Source organism: Bos grunniens, chromosome 11, assembly GCF_055505025.1.
Source record: "Bos grunniens cultivar Pamir isolate PY7600 chromosome 11, Bosgru_T2T1.0, whole genome shotgun sequence".
Lineage (NCBI taxonomy): Eukaryota > Metazoa > Chordata > Mammalia > Artiodactyla > Bovidae > Bos > Bos grunniens.
The window spans coordinates 39,662,622-39,687,932 of NC_141175.1; the positions used below are offsets into that span (position 1 = coordinate 39,662,622).

Here is a 25,311-nt window from a genome sequence, read left to right on the forward strand (position 1 = left end):
GACTCAATGGACATGAGTTTGGGTGAACTCCGGGAGTTGGTGATGGACAGGGAGGCCTGGCGTGCTGCGATTCATGGGGTCGCAATGAGTCAGACACGACTGAGCGACTGAACTGAACTGAACTAAAAGAGATTTGAAAATGTAAAACAACGCCAATCATCTCACTACTACTTTGTTTTGGAATATAAAGCTATTTTTCCTGAAATTGTTATTTTTGCTAGCATGCAATGAGTTTTAATTGTTTTTAAAATAAGTTAACAGATGTTTATTTTTAAATATCCTCAGTGTTAATTTCTAATATGGTCAATATTAATAGATGTAACCAGCAAAAACAAAAAAGTCTTCAATAATTTAAGAAGGCAAAGGGGTCCCGAGATCAGTGTGTTTGCTCACTTATGAACACACCCTGAATATATTTCCAAGTCAGTATTTACCTACAATATTTTTAACAGCTACAGAAATTTCTATATGTGGACGTAATACAATTTCTTTAATCAATACCCTGTTTCTATTTTTCTACTATTCTTCTAAATAGGCATTTAGTTGCATTCTTATAATCATTCATGATTAATTCTTAAGGCTCAATTGTTAAAAAGAAACGTAATAATCACTTGGACAAAGGACCAAATTCTAAACACATTTATAGTCACATTTCCTCCTACATGTCAGAGAGTTTAAGAACCTGTTTAAGATCAACTAACTAGTAAGGAGGTGATTTGCTTTCAAGTTCAGATCGCAGATTCTCACAAACTTGAGTCCACGAACACTATATTTTAATCTATTGTATCTATTTTTATGTTAATCCACATGTATCAAACAAATGAATGAACAAATAAATTAGCATTCAGTCAATCTGTTAGGGTTGCTCACCTTAACAAACTGCTGTCAGATCAGCTTAGTTCTAAAGCTGAATAAATCAACCCCAAATACGTGGCTACACTTTAGCTCACGCACCACATGCATGTTCACTAAATTTCTTTGGGGATGGAGAAGACTTTAAAATGCCCAGAAGATAGTCCAAGCAACCTTATGGGTAGGATCTTGTCCTCCGCTGGAGCCCAGCCAAGGTTGGCATGTAGATGCTCCCCAGAAGAGCTAAGCCAGGCCTGTCCTGCCCAGCAGCTTAATGCCTATCTTTGGGAAACAGCCTCATCTGACTAGCTTTTATAAATTATCCAGGAACAGAAATACTTATCACATAGTTAACAGCACTCTGAGACCTGGAGGCACTCACTGATAACGTTTACTCAATAAAAAGATTCTCTAATCACACAGATAGGCTTTCAGTGATATAAGACCGGGTGAATGACTCTGGTAAGTGAGCTGTTGGAAATGAAACTGAGACAGGGTTCCTCAGGGAAACATGGTGAGTGAACCACCTCTGAATGCACAAGCCAATAAAATACACACATACACACACACACACACACAGAGAACCCCATTCTATAACTGGCGGGGGTGACCCTCACTGAGGATCGTTCAAAGGAATGAATATATACCACAAATGGGTTTACGTAGAAGAGTCAGAATAGACCCTAAATCCTAGGAGAGCCTATTTAGAACAAACTGGATTTAATATTTTAATCAGTTTGGAGGAAATTTGTTCACAAGTGGCCAAAGGAAGCCACCAGCTTGAGGGAAGGAACATGGGAAGCAGAACCCTCCCTGGTGCTTCAGAGCCGGGTAGGGGCAGTGAGTCCATCCCACAACTAGGTCCCTGCAAGAAATTGTGTGGGAAGAAACTGAACTTAGCCTGAGCTTTGTGAATCAAGAGCTCCGTGAAATCACTTCTGGCTTTGGACAGTGGAGGAACTCTAGGACGTGTTGAAGCTGTTTGTTTGTTTTCAAGAATATCTTTAAAAAAGGCAAAAGATCCATCTTTTAAGAACAAATGTCTGGGCTTCCCCAGTGGCTTGGTGGTATAGAATCTGCCTGCCACTGCAGGAGACATGGTTTCTATCCCTGGTCCAGGAAGATCCCACACACTGAGCAGCAACTAAGCCCATGTGCCACAACTATTGAGCCTGTGTTCTAGAGCCCCAGAACCATAACCCCTGAAGCCTGGGTGCTCTAGAGCCTGTGCTCCAAAATAGGAAAAGCCACTGCAGTGAGAAGCACAACTAGAGAAAAGCCCACATAGCAATGATGACGCAACACAGCCAAAGACAGCAATATAAAATTAAGTTTAAAAAACCCAAAACAAAGGGCCACTGCTTCAGGAACCAAGTAGGAAGGGGTCCCTGCTTCCCTGTTGCCTGACAGATCCCTAGTCAAGGCGGACAGCACAGGCCTACCCTGCCGATGGTGGTCTTGTAGGCTGTCCGGATTTCCTGGCGCTGGGCCGTGCTGCGATAGGCCAGGACGTTGATGATGGCATCTTCATCTGTGCCTGGTGGAGAGGAGACAGGGAGGGAATGCGATTTGAGCGAGGAATGAGAATGTGGGTTCCTCTGAGGACACTGGCATAACCCTAACACATACACAGAGCTTTCTAAGAAAAGAAGTTCTTATTCGGAGTGTTTGTCTATTTTGAAGGGAAACAGACACTAAATTTAGTTATATGTTGCTGTTGCTTAGTTGCAAAGTCATGTCCAGCTCTTTCGCGACCTTATGGACTGTAGCCTGCCAGGCTACTCTGTCCATGGAATTTTCAAGGCAAGAATACTGGAGTGGGTTGCCATTTCCTCCTCCAGGGGATTTTTTGACCCAGGGATCAATCCCTTGTCTCTTGCATTTCCTGCACTGGCAGGTGGATTCTTAACCACCGAGGCACCAGGGAAGCCCCACTAGTTATTTACCACTAGACAAAAGAGTTGAGGTCTCTGAGCTTTAGTTTCCTTATCTATAAACGTGCATGATCACAGTACTTTCCTACCAGGGCTGCTGCAAGTGTTAAATAAAACAAACCAGTGCATTACTTAGCACAATGACCAGTGCTTGCTAACAGTCAGTACGTGTTGACCAGGATCACGCGTTTCCCCTTCTCTGGAATTCTCAGAGTCTTTGGATCACCCATATTTATCATCCATGTTCTTACCTTTTGCTCCTCACTTTTATCTCTTTATTATCTTCTCTGAGTTTTGAAACAGTTCAAATTCATTTTCAAAATTCACCATTTGGCACTTCATAGGGTTTAAATTGGCAGCTGATAGTATCTACTCCTTTTTAAGATCTATAATTGTGTTTTTCTTTTCCAAGCTCTCTTTTCTGATCTCTGATTAGAACATTTTTTAACTTTATTAAAAGTTTTCATTTGAGTGATTCTTATGGTAGACTACTTCTTATCTTTTGGAAATGTTTACAATAAATAAAAATAGACTTTTGTGCTCTTTTTTCCTGGGGGGAAAAAAAAAGTCATTTGAACTTTTTGTTGTTGCAAATGTCACGGTGTGTGTGTATGTGCTCAGTTGTTCAGTCATGTCCAACTCTTTGCGGCCCCATGGACTGTAGCCTGTCAGGGTCCTTTGTCCATGGAATTTTCCAGGCAAGAATACTGGAGTGGATTGCCATTTCCTCCTCCAGGAAATCTTCCCAACTCAGGGATGAAACCCTCGTCTCTTGCATCTCCTGCATTGACAGGCAAATTCTTTACCACTGGGCCACCTGGGAAGCCCTGTGCAAATGTTATAGAAACCAACTCATTTTCCTTTTTTTTTTTTTTTTTACACATATATACATTTCAAAAATTATTCTTTTCCATTATGGTTTATCACAGGACATTCAATATAGTTCTCTGTGTTATACAGTAGGGCCTTGTTGTTTATCCGCTCTAAATTGCAATACTTTTTTGCATCTACCGACCCCAAACTCCCAATCCATCTCTCCCTGCCTCCTCCTTGGCAACCACAAGTCTGTTCTCTATGTCTTCAAGTATGTTTTGTAGATAGGTTCGTTTGTGCCATATTTTAGATTCCACATTAACTGATATGTTACTTGTCTTTCTCTGTCTTAGTTAATTTCCAGTTGCATCCATGTCGCTGCAAATGGCATTATTTTGTTCATTTTGTGGCTGAGCAATATTCCATCGTATATATGTACCACATCTTCTTTATTGATGTGAAACTGTTTATAACCGCCCATGAATTCCCATGATGCATTATCCTACCAAACTTTTCCACTATGAATTCAAATTAAAAATGTCATAAATTTTGTTTGTCTGGTTTTTTTTTGCAGCAGCTTTTACAGAGAGACTTTATTCTGATCCTTCAAATTTGCCCCTCATCTTAGTCACACCTGGATGTTCATATATAAAGGGTGAGTGTTCAATTTTTTTTATTGTTTATACTATATGGGGAGTTGTGATGAGCTACAGAGGAGAGTCTATTTAAATATTTCAGGGAGAAATGAAAAATACATACATTCTTTGCAAAATTACAGATCTACAAAAATATGAGGTGTAGAGAGGAAGCTATAGAATTTTAAGTTTACATACCTTAGGAATCTATTCTCTGTTCTTTTTTTTATAAGAGGATAATAGATACAACCTCAGATATGCAGAGGATACCATCCTTATGGCAGAAAGTGAAGAACAACTTAAGAGCCTCTTGATGAAAGTGAAAGAGCAGAGTGAAAAAGTTGGCTTAAAACTCAACATTCAGAAAACTAAGATCATGGCATCTGGTCCCATTACTTCATGGCAAATGAGGAAACAATGGAAACAGTGACAGACTTTACTTTTTGGGGTTCCAAAATCACTGCAGATGGTGACTGTAGCCATGAAATTATGATCAACCTAGATAGCATATTAAAAAGCAGAGATATTACTTTGCCAACAAAGGTCCATCTAGTCAAAGCTGTGGTTTTTCCAGTAGTCATGTATGGATGTGAGAGTTGGACTATAAAGAAACCTGAGCGCCGAAGAATTGATGCTTTTGAACTATGGTGTTGGAGAAGACTCTTGAGAGTCCCTTGGATTGCAAGGAGAGCAAACCAGTCAATCCTAAAGGAAATCAGTCCTGATATTCATTGGAAGGACTGATGCTGAAGCTGAAACTCCAATACTTTGGGTCACCTCATGCGAAGAACTGATTCACTGGAAAAGACCCTGATGCTATGAAAGATTGAAGGTGGGAGGAGAAGGGGACGACAGAGGATAGACAGTTGGATGGCATCACTGACTTGATGGACATGAGTTTGAGTAAGCTCCGGGAGTTGGTGATGGACAGGGAAGCCTGGTGTGCTGCAGTCCATGGGGTCACAAAGAGTCAGTCACGACTGAGCAACTGAACTGAACTGAATAGATACAACCATCCTTTTCCCAGAACTCTTTTTCAGCTGAGGGGAGAAGGTTCATCACCTTTTGCTTTTTTACCCCATTTCTGTGAAAGGCACTACCCTTCTTCTGGTCTGTTAGACTTGAATCCTCAAAATAGCTTTGATTATTTAAACTGCTCTCTTCCTTCACATTCAGAGTTCTTGAATATGCAAAATCTAGCTCTAAAATCCTTTCTGCATCTGTCCTCTCTTTTTAATTCCTACCACGACCACTCCAGTTCAGGGTTTCTTCTTAGATAACTATAAAGTTTACCTCTAGTAGTCTTACCTCCTAATCGGTCTTTCCAGAGTCCTGCCAGATTCATTTTCCTAAAAGGACAAACTCTCACAGTGTCTTTCCTCTGCTTAGGATACATGATGGCTCCCCACCACCTGTTGGATTTAGTACAAGCTCTGGAGTCTGGCCTTTGGGACCCTCAATAGCACCCCATTCACTATTATAAATATCCACATAACCCAGGTCTCCCGCATTGCAGGCAGAGGCTTTAACCTCTGAGTCACCAGGGCAGACCCCGCATAAAAGCATACAGGCAGCCAAATCCAGAGACTCTGTTCTTGAATTCCTGTACTTGACCCGACTATACTGTACTCTGTTCTCCTAACCTCCTTACCATACCAACCTATGGGTTATTGTCTCCCTAACCCCCTCCATCTAGCATCCTGATTCTGGCATTTGTTGTTTGCTGGGCTATGCCTCTGGGTCAGCCTCCATGTCAGCAGTACCCTAGGACCCCTCTATGGCTCCTGCCTTCCCAGAAGTCTCCTAATCAGCCAACACCTACTTTGCCAGTACATTCCTGCCACAAGCCATGTATTTATCTTGACTCCCTGAGGCCTCAGCTAAAATGCAAAACAGGGCGATGCTCACTGTCATCCCATGCTTTGCTCATGCAGCTCCATTCACCTGAAACACATTCTCTCTTGTCTATTTATCGAATAAACTCATCTCCCAAGGCCCATCTCAATTTCTATATCCTCCAAGAAGTTTTGCCTGATGCCCCTAAATGAAATGTGATCCCTCTGACTCCTAATGGGATCTTGTGCCCCTCCGTCCCTATCATATTACTAACTGATCGTATTTCCATGAATGCCTTTACCGCCTAGCATCCCTGGATGATTGGACCACAGGATTAGGTTTATGGTCCTTGTCTCCTGACTGTCTTTCTCGCATTGGCCCACACAGCAGGCACTGAAAACGGTTGGTGGTATCGAATGCCTCCTGACTCTGAGAATTCTGAATGTCATGTGGTCTATGTTCCAAATTACAGAGCTCTTGCTATCCACCAAAGAATTAGGATACACTTGAAAAACGAGTAGGCCAAGTACTTTTTCCATTTTATTTATGAAAAAGGGAAAATGAGAAGATAGATTCAAGGCAATGTCCTATTCGAGGGTAAGCAGCAGGATAGTACAGCGGCTTAAGCTCCACTTCCAGAGTCAGAATGCCTGGACTTGCCTAGGATCCTGACTTTAACAAACACATCCTGCTCCAGAGACCTTGGGCAAGTTAGCTGATCTCACTAAACCTCAACTTTCTCATTAGTAAAACAAGCTGCTGTCAGAATTAAAACATAATCTATGCAACACATCATGCCTGACACATAGTAGAGCTTAATAATGGTTATTGTTGCTGCTAGTAGTATTGGGCCTGAGCAAGATGAATTCTGTGCGGATAGAAAAACTGGGAAATAACGCCTCATGGTCAAATGTCTTTAGCCAAATCTTAAGGAGATTTTAAATAGCAGGTATGAAACAGAGAGCACTTCTCTGGCCAAATGTCCACTCAGGTAAGTCTGGAAGGAGGGTCTAGGTCAGTGGAACCTGCAGTGCCGGGCATGGCTATGTCCACCTGGAGAGAGGCCTTGGCCCTAGGGAGCTCCCAGAGGTCGGTGCACTGGAAGATAAGCCCTTCTAATCACATACACACAACCTTCTCACATAAAGTCCTACACACTGCCCGGGGGTACTGTCCCAGCCACGCCTGTCACACGAGCAAAGAACCCCAGGGCCTGACTCAAGGGAAAGAACGTGGACTTAGAGTTGGCAGGCCCCAGCTTAGGAAGGGTTCCTTGTGCGTGACTCAAGGTTCAACTCCACTTACTCAGTATCTTATCACATAACTTATCTGAGTCTGTTTCCCGTCTATAAAATGGGGCAAGAATAACAACTGCACCAGCTGCTCTCATTGTATCACGGGATTATTTTATCTACCCATTCACATAATATTTGTCAAAATGCTTTGTTAACCTTCTGGCACAACATCCATGCCTGGGTTAACTACAAGACAAATACATTTCTCAAATAATGCTGGAATGAAATTAACTGGGGAAGTTCAGAATGAGTTTATCACATTTAAAAGTCTATAGTAAAAGCTCTCTCTTCCAGCTTGTCTTGAAAAGTCACCTTGTCCCCACTGTGTTTTCTTAGAGTGAGACATAGATTTGCTTGTGGACACAACACCCTCTGGGCGACTCTGGGATGTGGGACACACAGGGGATGTTCACCGCCAGTGGGACACTTACCAAGCCCTTTCATGGCCTTCCTCAGGGTCTGGGCATCTTCGGCAGCATTGAAGCCTGAAGCGGCTTTGACAGTGCCTCCCTTGGCTGCCTGAGTGCACAAAGAAAGACAGAAAGATGTGACCAAGAGGCGCCTTCCTACCAGCACGGTGGCATCTCACACGACAAACGTTTGCTAAGCACCCACCAGGGGCCAGACATTCGTCCGGGGAGGGGATACAGCAGTGACTGGGAGAGATGAGGCTCTTGTTCCCTTGTGGCTGATGTTCAAGTTCGGCCAGAGGTAGACAGTAAAGAAGCCAATAAATAAACATTCCGCCAGGCAGCCCGAGGTGAAAGGGGCTACAGCGCAGAGAGAGGTCGTGAGGGGCTGCCCCGAGGAGCGGCGTTCAGGCTGAGGCCTGAGTGACAGGAAGCAGCTGACTATGCAAAGATCCGGGGGAAAGTGTGGCAGGCAGAGGTAACAGCTGAGGCCCTGAGCTGGAGCTGGCTTCTGACGGAGGAGTGGAACAGAGGCCAGTGGGACTCGAGCTGGAGGGCAAGCTGGGGAGGGCTAAGATAGTGACACCACTACCTTTGAAGTAATCTTGTCTCCCCAGAAAGTGGGAAATCAAACCCGAATCCAATCAAGCCTCTTGGGTCAAACACCAATTTATGATCAAGAAGAGGAGGAGGAAAATGTTGGCCCACACAACAGGGCTGTCATCAGCACAATCCAGACTGTGAGCAACACTACTTGACGAATGCTCTAGGTTCTTTAACAAACAAATTGCAAGAAGAATCAGAAAAGAGAGAAATGGAGGGGAAATATAACTTGGAGGGGAAAGAGATTTAAAATGCATTTCAATAATCGAAATGGGTAAACCTTATTGGGATCCTGAATCAAATAGTAAAAAAGAAAATGACATTTATGAGGTAATTGGACAATTTTTTTAAAGTAAGATGGATGCTTTTATATTAATTGCCTACTTGAATTTGTTCCTTTTTCATAACGGCATTTAGGGTATCAAATTTAGGCCACTTTGCTCCTTTTCCAAGAAAGGGAGGGAAATAGATACCACCTTACATAAAAGTGGGGTGATGAATGTAGAGGGGTAGTTGGTTCCAGAGGCTTGCATTCCAACGCTACCAATTACATGTAACAGAACATGCTGCTGCTGCTGTTCAGTTGCTCAGTTGTGTTCGACTCTTTGTGACCCCACGGACCGTAGACCACCAGGCTCCTCTGTCCGAGGGATTTCCCAGGCAAGAACACTGGAGTGGGTTGCCATTTCCTTCTCCAGGGAATTTCCCTGACCCAGGGATTGAACCCATGTCTCCTGCAATGGCAGGAGGATCCTTTACCACTGAGCCACCTGGGAAGCCCTGAACATGGACTTGATATTTGATGCCATTAAGCAATTAATGTTAACATTTTTAGGTGTGATAATGTCTTTGTGCTTATATTTTATTTTTTTAGGAGTCGAATCTTATACACATTGAAAGAGTTTGCAGATGAGAGGATAAGATGATTAGAATTTGCTTCAAAATTACAGGTTGGGGGAAGTGGAGACACAGAAGAAACAGGGTGACCATGAATGAATAGTAATAATAATATAATAGTATTAATATATATGAGTTATGACTATATAATAATTGTTGACCATGAGTTAATAATAATTATAGGTACAAAGGGGTTCTTTTTATTATTCAATCTGCTTTTGTATGTGTTTACACTTTTCCATAATAAAATAAGAGACATGACAAGGGCAGAATGAGAGTCTTCACAAGCTGGTGAGAAGTGAAAGGTGTTAGTGGCTCAGTAGTGTCTAACTCTTTGTGACCCCACGGACGGTAGCCCACCAGGTTCCTCTGTCCATGAGATTTTCCAGACAAGAATACTGGAGTGGGTTGCCATTTCCTTCTCCAGGGGATCTTCCTAACCCAGGGATTAAACCCAGGTGTCCCGCATTGCAGGTAGACTCTTTACCATCTGAGCTTCCAGGGGAGCACAAAAGTCGGTGAGGATTTTCTATTTTATTCTAAATGTGTTATGAGCCACTGGCAGGTCTTTAGCAAAGGGATGGAGGAGATTATCTGATTTATATATTTAAAAGATCACTTGAGCTACTGTATGGAGATACAGAGACCAGTTGAGAATCTGGGCCAAGATCCAGGGATATGATGGTAAACGAGGGTAAGATAGCAAAAATGGACACAGAAAGACTCAGCACATGTTTTGGAGGAAAGGAGGCAGAACTTGCTCATGGACTGATGTGGGAGGTGAGGAAAGAAAAGAAGCAAATGTAACTCTAAATCATTTCCTTAAGCAGCCAAGTAGAGAGTGGTATCATTTACGCAGATGGGGGAAGCTGGAGACTACCAGATTTGAGATGGCAGTGAGGAGAGGGATTTAGAAATTCTATTTTCAAAACGTTAAGTTTGGGATGTTCATTAAACATCCAAATGGAGTCTAGAATGGCTGGTTGTACAACGTACATCTAGAGAGCAAGTCTCCAGTAATACATTTAGGACATATCAGCGTTTGGATGGTAGCAGACAAAATGACCTGGGGAGAAACTGAAGAACAGGGGTCCTAGGACAAGCCTAGACCTCTCTAGCAGCAGTGTTAGCAGAGAAGGACCCAAATGGATGGCCAAGAAGGACTTGCCCTTGAGGGGCCAATAAAAGGTAAACCAGGACTGTGTGTTGTCCAGAGGCTGACGAAGGAGGGAGAGGTCAGTGCCTGCTAAGGTAGGTGTGGGCAGAGGGTACAGAAACAATGGTCAGATCTGCGAACATGGAAGGTCCTGGTGACCCTGACAAGAGCTTCAGCAGTGGAATAGAGGAGACAGAAGCCTGACGGAGTGGCAGAGGGAAGGAGGGGGCATCATGAGGAGGAGATAGCAGCTCTAGATACTGAAGGTGAGGATTAGCATCACCAGAAATCATCATGCCTTAAAGTGAGACACACTCTGATGTGTAAGAGGGATAAAAAGTTAGTAGAGACTAGTCGATTCTGCAAATACATACTAAAAACTAAAAATGTCAACAAGAAAAACATGGGTTAGTGACCAGTAGGAACCATTTAATTGAATTCTGACTTAGAGATAATGTACTGATTAAGATCAAGGTGCCCTGAGTATTTCTAATGTATTTACTAAATTATTAATGCTATTTTTAAATTGATGTTATTTATAAGGGCTTCCAGAGAAGGCAATGGCACCCCACTCCAGCTCTCTTGCCTGGAAAATCCCATGGACGGAGGAGCCTGGTGGGCCACAGTCCATGGGGTCGCTAAGAGTCAGACACGACTGAGCAACTTCACTTTCACCGTTCACTTTCATGCATTGGAGAAGGAAATGGCAACCCACTCCAGTGTTCTTGCCTGGAGAATCCCAGGGACAGGGGAGCCTAATGGGCTGCCGTCTATGGGGTCGCACAGAGTTGGACATGACTGAAGCGACTTAGCAGCAGGATAAGGGCTTCCCAGATGGCACTAGTGGTAAAGACCTTGCCTACCTACCAATGCAGGAGACAGACTCAGGTTCAATCCCTAGGTTGGGAAGATCCCCTGGAGGAGGAAATGGCAACCCACTCAGTATTCTTGCCTGGGGAATCTCACAGGAAAGCCTGGTGGGCTACAGTCCATGGGGTTGCAAAGGGTCAGGCATGACTGAAGTGACTTAGCATAATGTATGTGAGGCGGCGTAGAGAAATACATATTATTCAATATAAAATAGATGAAAAAAATTAGCCAATGAACAAAGCATAGGAAATTACGGTAACTTGAGTTCAATTCAGTTACTCAGTCATGTCCGACTCTTTGTGACCCCATGGACCATAGCACACCCGGCTTCCCTGTCCATCACCAACTCTCGGAGCTTGCTCAAACTCATGTCCATCGAATCAGTGATCCCATCCAACCATCTCATCCTCTATCGTCCCCTTCTCCTCCTGCCCTCAATCTTTCCCAGCATCAGGGTCTTTTCCAATGAGTCAGCTCTTCGAATCAGATGGCCAAAGTATTGGAGTTTCAGCTTCAGCATCAGTCCTTCCAATGAATATTCAGGACTGATTTCCTTTAGGATGGACTGGTTTGATCTCCTTGCAGTCCAAGGGACTCTCAAGAGTCTTCTCTAACACCACAGTTCAAAAGCACCAATTTTTTAGAGCTCAGCTTTCTTTAGAGTCCAACTCTTACATCCATACATGACTACTGGAGAAACCATAGCTTTGACTAGATGGACCTTTGTTGGCAAAGTAATGTCTCTGTTTTTTAATATGCCTTCTAGGTTTGTCATAGCTTTTCTTCTAAGAAGCAAACATCTTTTAATTTCATGGCTGCAGTCACCATCTGCAGTGATTTTGGAACTCCAAAAAATAAAGTCTGTCACTGTTTCCACTGTTTCCCCATCTACTTGCCATGAAGTGATGGGACCAGATGCCATGATCTTCATTTTCTGAATGTTGAGTTTTAAGCCAACTTTTTCACTCTCCTCTTTCACTTTCAACAAGAGGCTCTTAAGTTCTTCTTTGCTTTCTGCAATAAGTGTGGTATCATCTGCATGTCTGAGGTGATTGATATTTCTTCCGGCAATCTTGATTCCAGCTTGTGCTTCATCCAGCCCAGCATTTCTCATGATGTACTCTGCATATAAGTTAAATAAGCAGGGTGACAAAATACAGCCTTGACGTACTCCTTTTCTTATTTGGAACCAGTCTGTTGTTCCATGTCCAGTTCTAACTGTTGCTTCCTGACCTGCATACAGATTTCTCAAGAGGCAGATCAGGTGGTCTGGTATTCCCATCTCTTTCAGAATTTTCCACAGTTTATTGTGATCCACACAGTCAAAGGCTTTGACATAATCAATAAAGCAGAAATAGATGTTTTTCTGGAACTCTCTTTTTCTGGAACTCTCTTGCTTTTTCAATGACCCAACAGATGTTGGCAAGTTGATCTCTGGTTCCTCTGCCTTTTCTTAATCCAGTTCGAACATCTGGAAGTTCACGGTTCATGTACTGTTGAAACCTGGCTTGGAAAATTTTGAGCATTACTTTGCTAGCTTGTGAGATGAGTACAATTGTGCAACAGTTTGAGCATTCTTTGGCATTGCCTTTCTTTGGAATTGGAATGAAAGCTGACCTTTTCCAGTCCTGTGGCCACTACTGAGTTTTCCAAATTTGCTGGCATGTTGAGTGCAACACTTTCACAGCATCATCTTTCAGGATTTGAAATAGCTCAACTGAAATTCCATCACCTCCACTAGCTTTGTTCAGAGTGATGCTTCCTAAGGGCCACTTGACTTTGCATTCCAAGATATCTGGCTCCACGTGAGTGATCACACAATCGTGTATCTGGGTCATAAAGATCTTTTTTGTATAGTTCTTCTGTGTCTTCTTGCCACCTCTTCTTAATATCTTCTGCTTCTGTTAGGTCCATACCATTTCTGTCCTTTATTGTGCCTATCTTTGCAAGAAATGTTCCCTTGGTATCTCTAATTTTCTTGAAGAGATCTTTAGTCTTTCCCATTCTGTTGTTTCCCTCTGTTTCTCTGCAATGATCACTGAGGAAGGTTTTCTTATCTCTCCTTGCTGTTCTTTGGAATTCAGCATTCAGATGGATATATCTTTCTTTTTCTCCCTTGTGTTTCACTTCTCTTCTTTTCATAGCTATTTGTAAGGCCTCCTCGGACAACTATCTTGCCTTTTTGCATTGCTTTTTCTTGGGGATGGTTTTGATCCCTGCTTCCTGTACAATGTCACGAACCTCCGTCCATAATTCTTCTGGCACTCTGTCTATCAGATCTAATCCCTTGAATCTATTTGTCACTTCCACTACATAATCGTAAGGGATTTGATTTAGGTCATACCAGAATGGCCTAGTGGTTCATGATCTGAGCCACAGTCAGCTCCCGGTCTTGTTTTTGCTGATTGTATAGAGCTTCTCCATCTTTGGCTGCAAAGAATATAATCAATCTGGTTTCGGTATTGACTATCTGCTGATGTCCATGTGTACAGTCTTCTCTTGTGTTGTTGGAAAACAGTGTTTGCTATGACCAGTGCGTTCTCTTGGCAAAACTCTATTAGACTTTGCCCTGCTTAATTCTGTACTCCAAGGCCAAATTTGCCTGTTACTCCATGTATCTCTTCATTTCCTACTTTTGCATCGCAGTCCCCTATAAATGAAAAGGACATCTTTTTTTGGGTGTTAGTTCTAGAAGGTCTTGTAGGTCTTCACAGAACTGTTCAACTTCAGCTTCTTCAGCAATTCTGGTTGGGGCATAGACTTGGATTACTGTGATATCAAATGGTTTGCCTTAGGAACGAACAAAGATCATTCTGCCACTTTTGAGACTGCATCCAAGTACTGCATTTCAGACTCTTTTGTTGACTATGATGGGTACTCCATTTCTTCTAAGGGATTCTTGCCCACAGTAGTAGATGTAATGGTCATCTAAGTTAAATTCACCCATTCCAGTCCATTTTAGCTCGCTGATTCCTAAAATGTCGATGTTCACTCTTGCCATCTCCTGTTTGACCACTTCCAATTTGCCTTGATTCATGGACCTAACATTCCAGGTTCCTATGCAATATTGCTCTCTACAGCATCGGACTTTACCTCCATCACCAGTCACATCCACAGCTGGGTGTCGTTTTTGCTTTGGCTCTGTCTCTTTATTCTTTCTGGAGTTATTTCTCCACTGATCTCCAGTAGCATATTGGGCACCTACTAACCTGGCAAGTTCATCTTTCAGTGTCCTATCTTTATGCCTTTTCATACCGTTCATGGGATTCTCAAGATAAGAATACTGAAGTGGTTTGCCATTCCTTTTCCAGTGGACCATATTTTATCAGAACTCTTCAGCATGACCTGTCTGTCTTGGATGGCCCTCCACAGGATGGGTCAAACTTTCATTGAGTTAGACAAGACTGTGGTCCATGTGATCAGATTGGTTAGTTTTCTGTGACTGTAGTTTCCATTATGTCTGCCCTCTGATGGATAAGAGGCTTATGGAAGCTTCCTGATGGGAGAGACTGACTAAGGGGGAAACTGGGTCTTGTTCTGATGGGCAGGGCCATGCTCAGTAAATCTTTAATCCAATTTCCTGTTGATGGGCAGGGCTGTGTTCTCACCCTGTATGGTAGACGTAATGAAGATAATGGCGACCTCCTTCAGAAGGTCCCAGGCATGTACTGCTGAACTCAGTGCCCCCGACCCAGTAGCAGGCCATAGCTGACCCACGCCTCTCCGGAAACTCCTGGACACTCATGGGCAAGTCTGGATCAGTCTCCTGTGGGGTCACTGCTCCTTTCTCCTGGGTCCTGGTGTGCACAATGTTTTGTCTGTGCCCTCCAAGAGTCTGTTTCCCCAGTTGTGTGTGAGTTCTGGCAGCTCTATGGTGGGGTTAATGGCAACCTCCTCCAAGAGGGCTTATGCCAAACCCATTACAGTAAAGGAGGGGGTAGAAAGGAAATGGAAATAGAGACTTAGGGGTCAGGGTAGTTTTTTGATGTGAGACACAGATTTTTCTGCCTAGAAGCCAAAGCAAGACGGAATTGTAATCAATAAGGAGAACTGCAGTGTTCACGAGAGGAAAAGAGATCATCTGCCCAGGAAAAACCCTGCTGTTCTTCGTACTGTGTGTGCAAGTGAAAGTCGCTCAGTTGTGTCTGACTCTTTGAGACCCCATGGAATAGTCCCTGGAATTCTTTAGCCCAGAATACTGGAGTGGGTAGCTGTTCCCCTCTCCAGGGGATTTCCTAAACCCAGGGATCGAACCCAGGTCTTCTGCATTGCAGGCAGATTCTTTACTGTCTGAGCCATCAGGAAAGCCCAAGAATACTGGAGTAGGTAGCTTAGCTCTTCTCCAAGGGAACTGCCCCACCCGGGGATCGAACCCAGGTCTTCCACATTGCAGGTGGATTCTTTACCAGCTGAGTCACCAGGGAAGCCCATGCTGTGTGTAGCGAGAGGCAACCTGAATTAGTGGAGCTCTTCTGGGCTTCCTGATTTAGCAGCAGGAGGAAGAATCAAACTAGCTTTGGTTTTTCATTTATCTTCCCCTCTGTTCACTGACACAAAATATGACTATAACCTGTTAACAATCTGTGCTTTGCTATTCTGAATTCTGTTTTCTTATCATTGAAACCGGACTAATTAGTCATAGCTAGCACTTCCAAAAATTGTTCTGTGTCGTCCACTTTCCCTTAGTTCATCTGTCAGGTGTGATGTGCATCTGATTTGTGGAGACAGCAGATAGGGGAGGATCTGCCTGATATCCATGGTTCCCAGATGGCAAAGGAGTTCAGATTTATCTGGAAACCTTGCTCTGCTCATAATGGGTGCTATGTGCTTTTAAGATGCTAAGAGTTCACAAGCTGAGAGTAAGAGATCACCAAGGCTAAATTTAGGGCTGAGGTCATACAGAGGTTTCTTCTGAGTTTTCTGATAATGCCTCTTTTGACAAATGGTAGAATTTACCAAATTACCAGTGGTAGGATGTAATGGTGATAGCACAGAACAGCCTAGGGAGATCACTATGAATTACTGCAAAGGGAGAGGGTTTTACATCTTATATAAGCCTTGACTGAAAGGCACCCCCACAGCCTGGTGCCCATGACTCCAGTAAAATCTCAGATTCATGGAGACAGTCAACTCCATCTCCTCTGCATCACTTGGGGGTCATGAATTCTGTAAAGAGAATCCTAATATTGGGGGAAATTTCACCTGTAGGTCTCTGTGAAGGAGATATGGTGGGCATATTCTGAGAGGTAGTAAGCTTAGTGGGAAGGAGCACAGGCATTGGAGTTGAACAGATCCAGATTGGAATCTTGGCTTCAATGCTTCCTAGCTCTGTAGTCTAGGGGAAGTTTCATTTTTCTCACCTGTATGTTAAGAATAATAACGACACTAATCCACAGGGCTGTTGTAACATGAAGGAGGATAATATAGCAAAACACTTAGTACAAACAGTAAATATGAAACCAAAAACTCAACTCAGTGGCCTGAGTGGCTCTCATCAGTATAATTCAACATGACCTCAGTAACATTTCTATAATAAATATAATAGTGAGATTCTTATATCTGTTTCTGATAATATCCCTAATGCAAGCCAATGGGGTAATGTCAAAACAAAATCTAGAATAGAGCATTGTACAAGGTGGCAAAAATAATGTAAAATAGATCTAAGGCACTCTTTAATTTGATCCAAGGATGTATACTGGACCTGTAAAGGCATGGAGGATTTTTATACCCATAGGGCAGTTCTTTAGCAAGTCAGACTTGAGCTCTATGAGCTAGTCCACCTTAGGCTGGACTTCTCATGCCCACTGTGGTCCAGGTCAAGCCCATCCAAAGGCTTTGGGTCCCAGAGGGTGTGGGTCTTATCTGCTGGAAGACCAGCCTTTCACCTCCTGAATATGGTGAACTTCTAACACTCATCACTTTTCTACACTTGACTGAGAAAAAGAGAAATCAATGACATTAACTTCCTTGGTCCTATGAAAACAAATAGCTAGAAATTGGTATTGTATCACAATGGATGAACTGTTACTCAGTTATTAAAAGAATCTACCTGCCAATGCAAGGGACATGGGTTCCATCCATCCCTGGTTTTGAAAGATGCCACATGCCATGCGCCACAACTACTGAGCCCACGTGCCAAACTAGTGAAGCCCACACACCCTAGAGTCTGTGCTCCCACAACAAGAGAAACTACTGCAAAGAGAAGCCTGTGCACCGCAACTAGAGAGTAGCCCCTGCTTGCCACAACTTGAGAAAGCCCACACAGCAACGCAGAACCTGTGTACCCCAACAAGGACCCAGCATAGCCAAAAACATGTAAAACAAAAATTAAAAAACTTCCTTGTGCACTGAATTGCACCCCCCCAAAAAGGTATGCTGAACTCCTAACCCCCAGTACCTCAGACTGTGCCCTTATTTGGAAATACTGTCATTAAATTAATTACTTAATCAATTATAATAAATTAAATCAAGACGAGGTCCTACTGGTGGACAAGGGCAAGCTGCTAATTCAACATGAATGGTGTCCTTAGAAAACAGCATGTGAAGACAAAGACTCAGGGAGAAGACACATGGTGACATGTTGTTGACTCGTCTCTGCTGAAGAATGCCTAAAATTGCCAGCAAACCACTAGAAGCTAGAAAGAGGCAAGGAAGAATTCCCCTCTGGATTTCAGAGGGACCTTGGCACTGCCAAAACCTTGATTTTGGATTTCCACCCTCCAGAAACATAAGACAACAAATTTCTATTATTTTAAACCAGCCAGTTTGTGGCGCTTTGTTATGGCAGCCGTATGAAATTAATGCAGGCATATTACCTGTTTTCTTCTACTATCTATCAATAGCAACAAGCAAACTGGTGACTGGCTGTCAAAATTCTAAATGGCCTAGCTCAGCCCTTGACCCCCGCTGGAGACAGCTTTCTGAGTTGAATGTTTCACAAGATTCTTTCGGAATTCCAGTATTGAAAGAATTTTGGATGGTATTCAAACACTGCCTTTTAAAGCAAACTGCACTGCTGATGGACACTAAGGAAGTGTTAGTCACTCAGATGTGTCCGACTCTTTGCAATCCCACGGACTATAGCCTGCCAGGCTCCTCTGGCCATGGAATTCTCCAGGCAAGTACTGGGGTCGGTACCTAGTATGGGATTAAAATTAATATCTAACAAGATGAACTGATGCAAAGGAGGACTATGCAAAGATAGCTTATCTGTGAGCATTCTTAGGGACTCTTTTTTTCAGGAACAAGATAAGCTGGGGAAATTTGTTCCTGTTAGCTCTGAAGTATCCATATTGATTCAATTCCAGGGCATAATGTATCATTACCTGTTCAGGGAAGGCAGGGGATTCCCCCCAAGGAAGGCTCCTCATGGCAACAGGAAAAGGGAACATAGGATGTAGGGAAGAATGATGAAAACAAATAGCTAGAAATCAGTATTGTATCACAATCGATGAACTGTTACTCGGTTATTAAAATAATAATGAAGATGGTAAATGTCAAAAGATTGGAACATGATACAAAGAAATACGTAGCAGTGAAAAGGAACGGAGGAACAAACTGCTGAACAGCACCATGGGTGGACTGCAAAAAATGCAATGCTCCTAAAAAAGGAGTAGACGCTCTGCGATTCCATTTATAGGGTCTTCTAGAACAGACAAAACTAATCTGTGATGAAAACAATCAGATCAGTGACTGCATTTCTGGAATGGAGTGGAGAACAGGAGAAGACTGATCTGGAAGGGGCATGAAGGAACTTCCTGAAGTGAGGAAATGTTCTGTCTTAAGAAGAGGGCAGATACATGGTACACATGTCAAAACTCGTCTACCAGTAACCATAAGAGCTGTGCATTTCACTATATGTAAATTATACGTTTGAAAATTGTTTGTAGATATATGAAAACCATGGCTTTTAAAACATGCTTTCCTTTTAGAAGTGGATCATATGGTCATTGTAGAGATTTGGAAAAAAAACTTTTTTAAATGAAGAAGAAAATCTGAGTGGGAAGGGGAAGGATAAATTAAGAGGTTGGATTTAACATATACACATCACTATGTATAAACAGATAACCAACAAAGACCTACTGCGTAGCACAGGGAACTCTACTCAATATTATATAATAACCTATAAGGGAAAAGAATATATACATATCTGAATAGCTGTGCTGTATACCTGAAACCTACATGACATTGTAAATCAGCTATGCTTCAATAAAATTTTTTAAAAGAATTAAGAAGAAAATCAAAACACCTATAACTCCACTATTGAGAGTAAATAATTTTAATATAAGATGTAATATAAACATATGCTAGCATAGCAAAGGTTAGAGTGAATACACTAACTCTTCTTTATGTTCTTATTACTACTATTCCAAAACCACTATCGAATGAGTAGGATCTAAAACTAAAATGATGGAAAATAATAGGGAATTACAATACTTTGATTATATCAAATGGTTTTCCTTTCCTTTAAAGATATACTTTATCTGTCCAATAAATAACAGTCATAATGGGAAAACAGGTTCTAAAAAGAAAAACGAGAGCAACTGAGGCAGTTTTCCTCAGTGGAAAGCCCATGAAAGGATCACTTGGTTATAGTCTTCAGGGCTGAGAGCTTGCTCAGAACAGGAAGAGCAACTCATTAATTTTGAGTCCCCAGAGCCAAATACCACACACAAAGTAGGGACACCATAAACATGTCTGAATAAATGTTGTACATGTCCAGGGAGAACCCATCAAGAACAAATAGATTTTAAATGAAAGCATAAGAGAGATTTGCTGCAGACATGAGTAAGCCTTTGACTGTCAGGGATGATGAAGAAAATTTAAAGTATCTAACGAAAAAAAATGCTAAACGTATATTACTATTTGTTCAGTATAGTTTACACCTCCATTTTCCTAAAGGAAGGCATCGAGAGCTGGCAGAATGTCCAGCTCCTCTCTGGGTATAAGACTCTACTTCTATTATTTCTTCCCAGAAGACCAGGGATTAAGCATCACCTGCCCATTCACTTCTCATTTCTCATTCTCCTCATTTGGGCAGGAGAAGGAGAGCAGGTGGCCAGCCTCAGGTAGGGCCACATTTGCAGCTGAACGGCTCAGCTTCCACATAAGCAGGGAGCTTTATGGAACCCTCAAAGGGATCCAATTCCCTGCCTGTCCCAGAGATCAGATAACGAAGCTCAGAGGAGTCCAGCCACAGCTAGCAGCAGGAAGCAGATGAGAAGCTAAGATGAGCTTAAAAAGATAAGGTAGCATCCAAAGTGGACGGCAGTCATCTCCTGCTGGGAAATGCGGTGGGATTTTGGATATTTCCTTTTTATTTCCCTACAGTTTCTACAACGAACACATCATGCTTCTGCAGAGAGAAATAAGTTGTTTCTGCATTTCAAGATGTTAGAAGGATTCAAAGGAGTCCCTCTTTGAATTCATTTTCAGGGTTAGGAGACTCACCAGCCCTGAAAGAGTGTTTCACCAGCATTTCAGGTGACTCACCAGCCCTGAAATGGTGTTTTTGAAAAAAAAAAAAGAAACTACCTTTCCATTTCCTCCTCCCTCCCCTCTGTTGAGCAAACAACCCTTTGTATAAGACAGCAGGCCCTGATTACACATCCTGTACCTGTCTGGGGCTGGCACCAGGGAGGGTGAAGCCCATCCCCAACTTACCATGACTATGACGCTATGTCAGGGTCAGGGTCGGTCAGTCAAGCAGAAGTTCCTGTGTGATAAAAGCAGAGGGGATGAGAGAACTGTCATTAAAATCATTAATCAAGATAACTCACAGTTTGCACAAAGTTAAGCCACAGGGAAATAACACCCAATTTCATCAAGAGGGCAGCTATTGATTAGCTAAAGAGACAAGAACCAAGCTAATCATTAAAGAGAAACTGTTCTAAGAGGCAAGTGAATTATGCCAGTCTCCTAGCTGCTCTTCTGCTTGGAGATAACACATTACAGAAATGATCCCTCTTGCTTAGTTAGGATGAGCTACATTACTTGAACTCAAGCCAAGCCTAGATTCTAAACTGGAAGTGTTAGTGGATCAGAAGAGTTGCCTCTTGGAGACAAAAGATAATCTGACTACATCAGGGAAAAAAGTGCTGCACTCCAGCCTTTACCCTGAATGAATCGTGTGTGTGTGTGTGTGTGTGTGTGTGTGTGTGTGTGTGTGCGTGCGCGCGCGCAAGCATTTGTATAAGATAATAGGCCACTGGCCCAACTCACATTAGACCTTTCTTTTTCCCAATGGCCACTGTCACTGCCACCATCTCAGGACTTAAAAGTGCTTCTCCCCTTTAAGCTACAGCCTTACACACTTTGCCCTCAGTTCTTCAGCACCTCCTCCATTAAGAAGCCTTGAGACATCACACATGTATTCAGTCATTTAGAATGCAAAAAATGTCTTTATTGTAGACGAGCCTCTGAGGGGCAGACCCACTGGCTTCCTGTTTTCACATTCAGGTCCTACAGAAAAGGCTCATTTTCTGAGCATTTAGTGAGATCCTTGAACTCAAAGAATTATCCCAGAACCAGAAGCATGGGCATCGCCTATGAGCTCTTTAAAATGCAGAATCCCAGGTCCCCACTCCAGACCTACTGCAAGAATCTGCATTTTAACAAGATTCCCAGAATATCCGTCTGCACAGCGGTTTGAAAATCACTGGCCTAGATATAACCCTGTCAGGTGGTTATTATTGTTTAGTCACCAAGTTGTGTCCGATTCTTTGCAACGCCATGGACTGTAGCCCACCAGGCTCCTCTGGCTATGGGATTTCCCAGGCAAGAATACTGGAGTGGTTTGCCATTTTCTTCTCCAGGGGAATTTTCCTGACGCAGGGATTGAACACACACCTCCTACATTGGCAGGTGGATTCTTTACTGCTCGGCCACCAGGGAAGCCCAATCCTGCCACGGAGCCTTGTTCTATCACTCCCCCAGAGTAACTGCATCCTTCTTGGCCAACTTTATCACCAACTGAGTCCTGCTGGGCCACAGGCACTCTTCATCTTCCACTTTCTGAGGCTCAGCTTCTACTTCCTTGTTTCCCATCACTCACTGCAGACTTATCCCGTTTGACCTGGGGGGTCAATCCCTTCCTGCGGGAAGTGTCAACTGGCTCTGAGGCACCGACTGAGCAAAGGTGAAGAGGTGGGGATGAGCCGTGGCTTCAGGGCGAGGCTGCTGGAGCAGAGGGCTCCTTCCAGGGAAGGCTCAGAGTTATGGGTGGAAAAGCAGGCAGAGAATTGATTATCAAGGGCCCTGTCCATCTGAGGAGTTTGACTTATAATGTAGGCAGTGGAGAAACAGTGAAAGGGTTGGGTTTTGCAGAGAAATAAAGTAAGACAAAACATACTTTAGCAAGTTACTATACTAGAGGGTAAACTAGAGTCAAAGCCAAGGAGTCAGGAAGGCTTGAGATACTATTAATAGTACAGGAACAAAGATCTGTACTAAAAAAGGCAAAGATCTGGGCAGATGTGGACCCTGGGATAGGATTTACACATGACTTTTTTGGAAGGAAGACGTTACTGGAATTAGTGGCTCCTGAATTATCTGAATTTATACATTCAATCACTAAATATTCGTAACACACCTCTATATCTCAGTCATTGTTTTCATTGATAGAGATAATATGGTGAATAAGACAAGGAACCTGCCTTCAAGGAGCTTACCTTGTTTCAGGAAAGACTGACAACAAATAAAGAGATGACTACATAAGACAATTTGATACCAGTAAGATGAAAATACAATAGGATAATGGTACAGAACAGGGATCAACAAACTTCAGCTCAGGGGCCACATTCTAATTTTAAACAGTCTATCAGCGAGAAACATTTTTAACATTTTCAACAGTCGACCAAAAATCAAAGGAATTGTATTTCATGACACACAAACATTCTATAAAATTCAGATTTCAGTGGTGGTTTGAGCAAAGCCTTCTGGAAATACTGAGAGTCATTATTCAGTGAGCTAGAAATATTTTACCACAGGAAGAAGCTGTGTCACATTTGAACACAGGGTGCTTTTAGCCAGACAATGTATTTTAAAACTTGGACAGCACACAGAGTAAGTCCATTTATATAAAAACAGCTGTTGTGTACTTATTATTTACTAGTATCAACTGAGTTTCTAAATAGATTTTAGAAACGAATGCAGTCAATGGCACCCTTTGATTCTTTGATTAGATAGCAGATAATACGTGTAAAGTGAACCCACACAAATGCTGACTAGCACAGTACCTGGCACCTCAATAATTAGGCAGGAGTAGGGAAGGAATTGGAGAAGGCAATGGCACCCCACTCCAGTACTCTTGCCTGGAAAATCCCATGGACGGAGGAGCCTGGTAGGCTGCAGTCCATGGGGTCGCCAAGAGTCAGACATGACTGAGCGACTTCCCTTTCACTTTTCACTTTCATGCATTGGAGAAGGAAATGGCAACCCACTCCAGTGTTCTTGCCTGGAGAATCCCAGGGATGGGGGAGCCTGGTGGGCTGCCATCTATGGGGTCACACAGAGTCAGACATGACTGAAGCGACTTAGCATAGCATAGGGAAGGAATTGAACACATCCGTCCCGCAACACAGAATTGCTGTAGGCCTCTTCTCAATTCCACAGAACCATCAGCCCCCAGAAGATGAAAGGCCCTTTTCCATCTGTAAAAGCTCGCCCACATGTCCACGTATAGAGCCAAGGATTCTTATAGCAAGGGACCCCCAACCTCTGGGATCTAGTGCCTGATGATCCGAGGTGGAGCTGATATAATAATAGAAATAAAACAAACACTAAATGTAATGTCCTGGAATCATCCCAAAACCATTGCCACCCGCCCCCCCGCTTCCAGTCCATGGAAAAACTGTCTTCCATGAAACCAGTCCCTGGTGCCAAAGAGGTTGGGGACAACTACTCTAAAGAACCTTTTCTGCCTCAGCCTCCTTGATTCTTTTGCTCTCTCTCTCTGAGGGCCAGCCTACAATACCATAAGCTGATCAGTATGACCAAGTTCACAGTGACCCAGACTCTGTTGTTGTATACAACTTTGAGGTTCTATAAGCTCCTTTTGCAGCTCAAGGGTCAGGGGAGGGGCAAATTATTAGCAACTGTGCCTCAAACTTTACATCTGGGAAATGCAGACACATTCAGTTTGGGGCATAGCTCAAACGACCTTAAAAGCATCAGGACTCTTCAAGATGGAAAGATGAAGCCTGAAGAGACCATATGTTTGAGATGTCTTTTACAAAACCAATATGTGGGTGGGAACCTGCATCTTCTTTGTAATATGTGAACTCCTCACCTAGGGCTTCCCCGATGGCTCAGTGGAAAAGAATCTGCCTGCAATGCATGAGACACTGGAGACGTGGGTTTGATCCCTGGGCCAGGAATATCCCCTGGAGGAGGAAATGGCAACCCACTCTAATTCTTGCCTGAAAAATCCCATGGATAGAGAAGCCTAGCAGGCTATAGTCTATGGGGTCGTAAAGAGTTGGACACGACTGAGCAACTAAACAGAGAGAAACAGACACCTAAGGCTCAGGACAGGGCTCTCGAGGATTTTAGGACATAGTTTTAGAGCAACTGAAAGCTGGTAACTCAACATAAGAGACTTATCCCAAGGGAATACATATTCCTTTGCATAAGGGAGTAATATGCTGTAAATTGTTGTTTAGCCACTAAGTCGTGTCCGACTCTGCAACCCCATGGCCTATAACCCACCAGGCTTTTCTGTCCATGGAATTTTCCAGGCAAGAATACTGCAGTGGGTTTCCCAACCCAGGGATTGAACCCATCCATGCCTCCTGCTCGGCAGGTGGAATCTTTACCACTGAGCCACCTGGGAAGCCTTAAGCTATAAATAAATTCAATCTGTTTCAGGTTAAGATTACATGTACTTTCAGAAATAATTTACAATGAATTCATAAAGAAAAATTAGGTATGTCAGGAACACACCCTATTGTTTTTCTATAGGATGTTCAGAAGGACAACTATTATACTAGTCCACATACTGCCCTATTATAT

The 25,311-nt window shown here is 42.9% G+C and overlaps 1 protein-coding gene across 4 annotated transcripts in view; it reads right to left on the reverse strand.

The window, feature by feature from the left end:
- Positions 1-25,311, reverse strand: part of ANXA4 (annexin A4) — a 75,305-nt gene that overhangs the window by 25,616 nt on the left and 24,378 nt on the right. For all 4 annotated transcript variants that reach the window (XM_086326211.1, XM_086326209.1, XM_086326212.1 and 1 more), the window contains 3 exons: positions 20,965-21,016; positions 7,797-7,884; positions 2,295-2,389 (listed from right to left, as the gene is read on the reverse strand). In XM_086326211.1, the coding sequence (XP_086182337.1) occupies positions 2,295-2,389; positions 7,797-7,884; positions 20,965-20,967 (186 nt within the window). In that variant the 5' untranslated portion in view covers positions 20,968-21,016. The remainder of the gene's footprint in view (positions 1-2,294; positions 2,390-7,796; positions 7,885-20,964; positions 21,017-25,311) is intronic.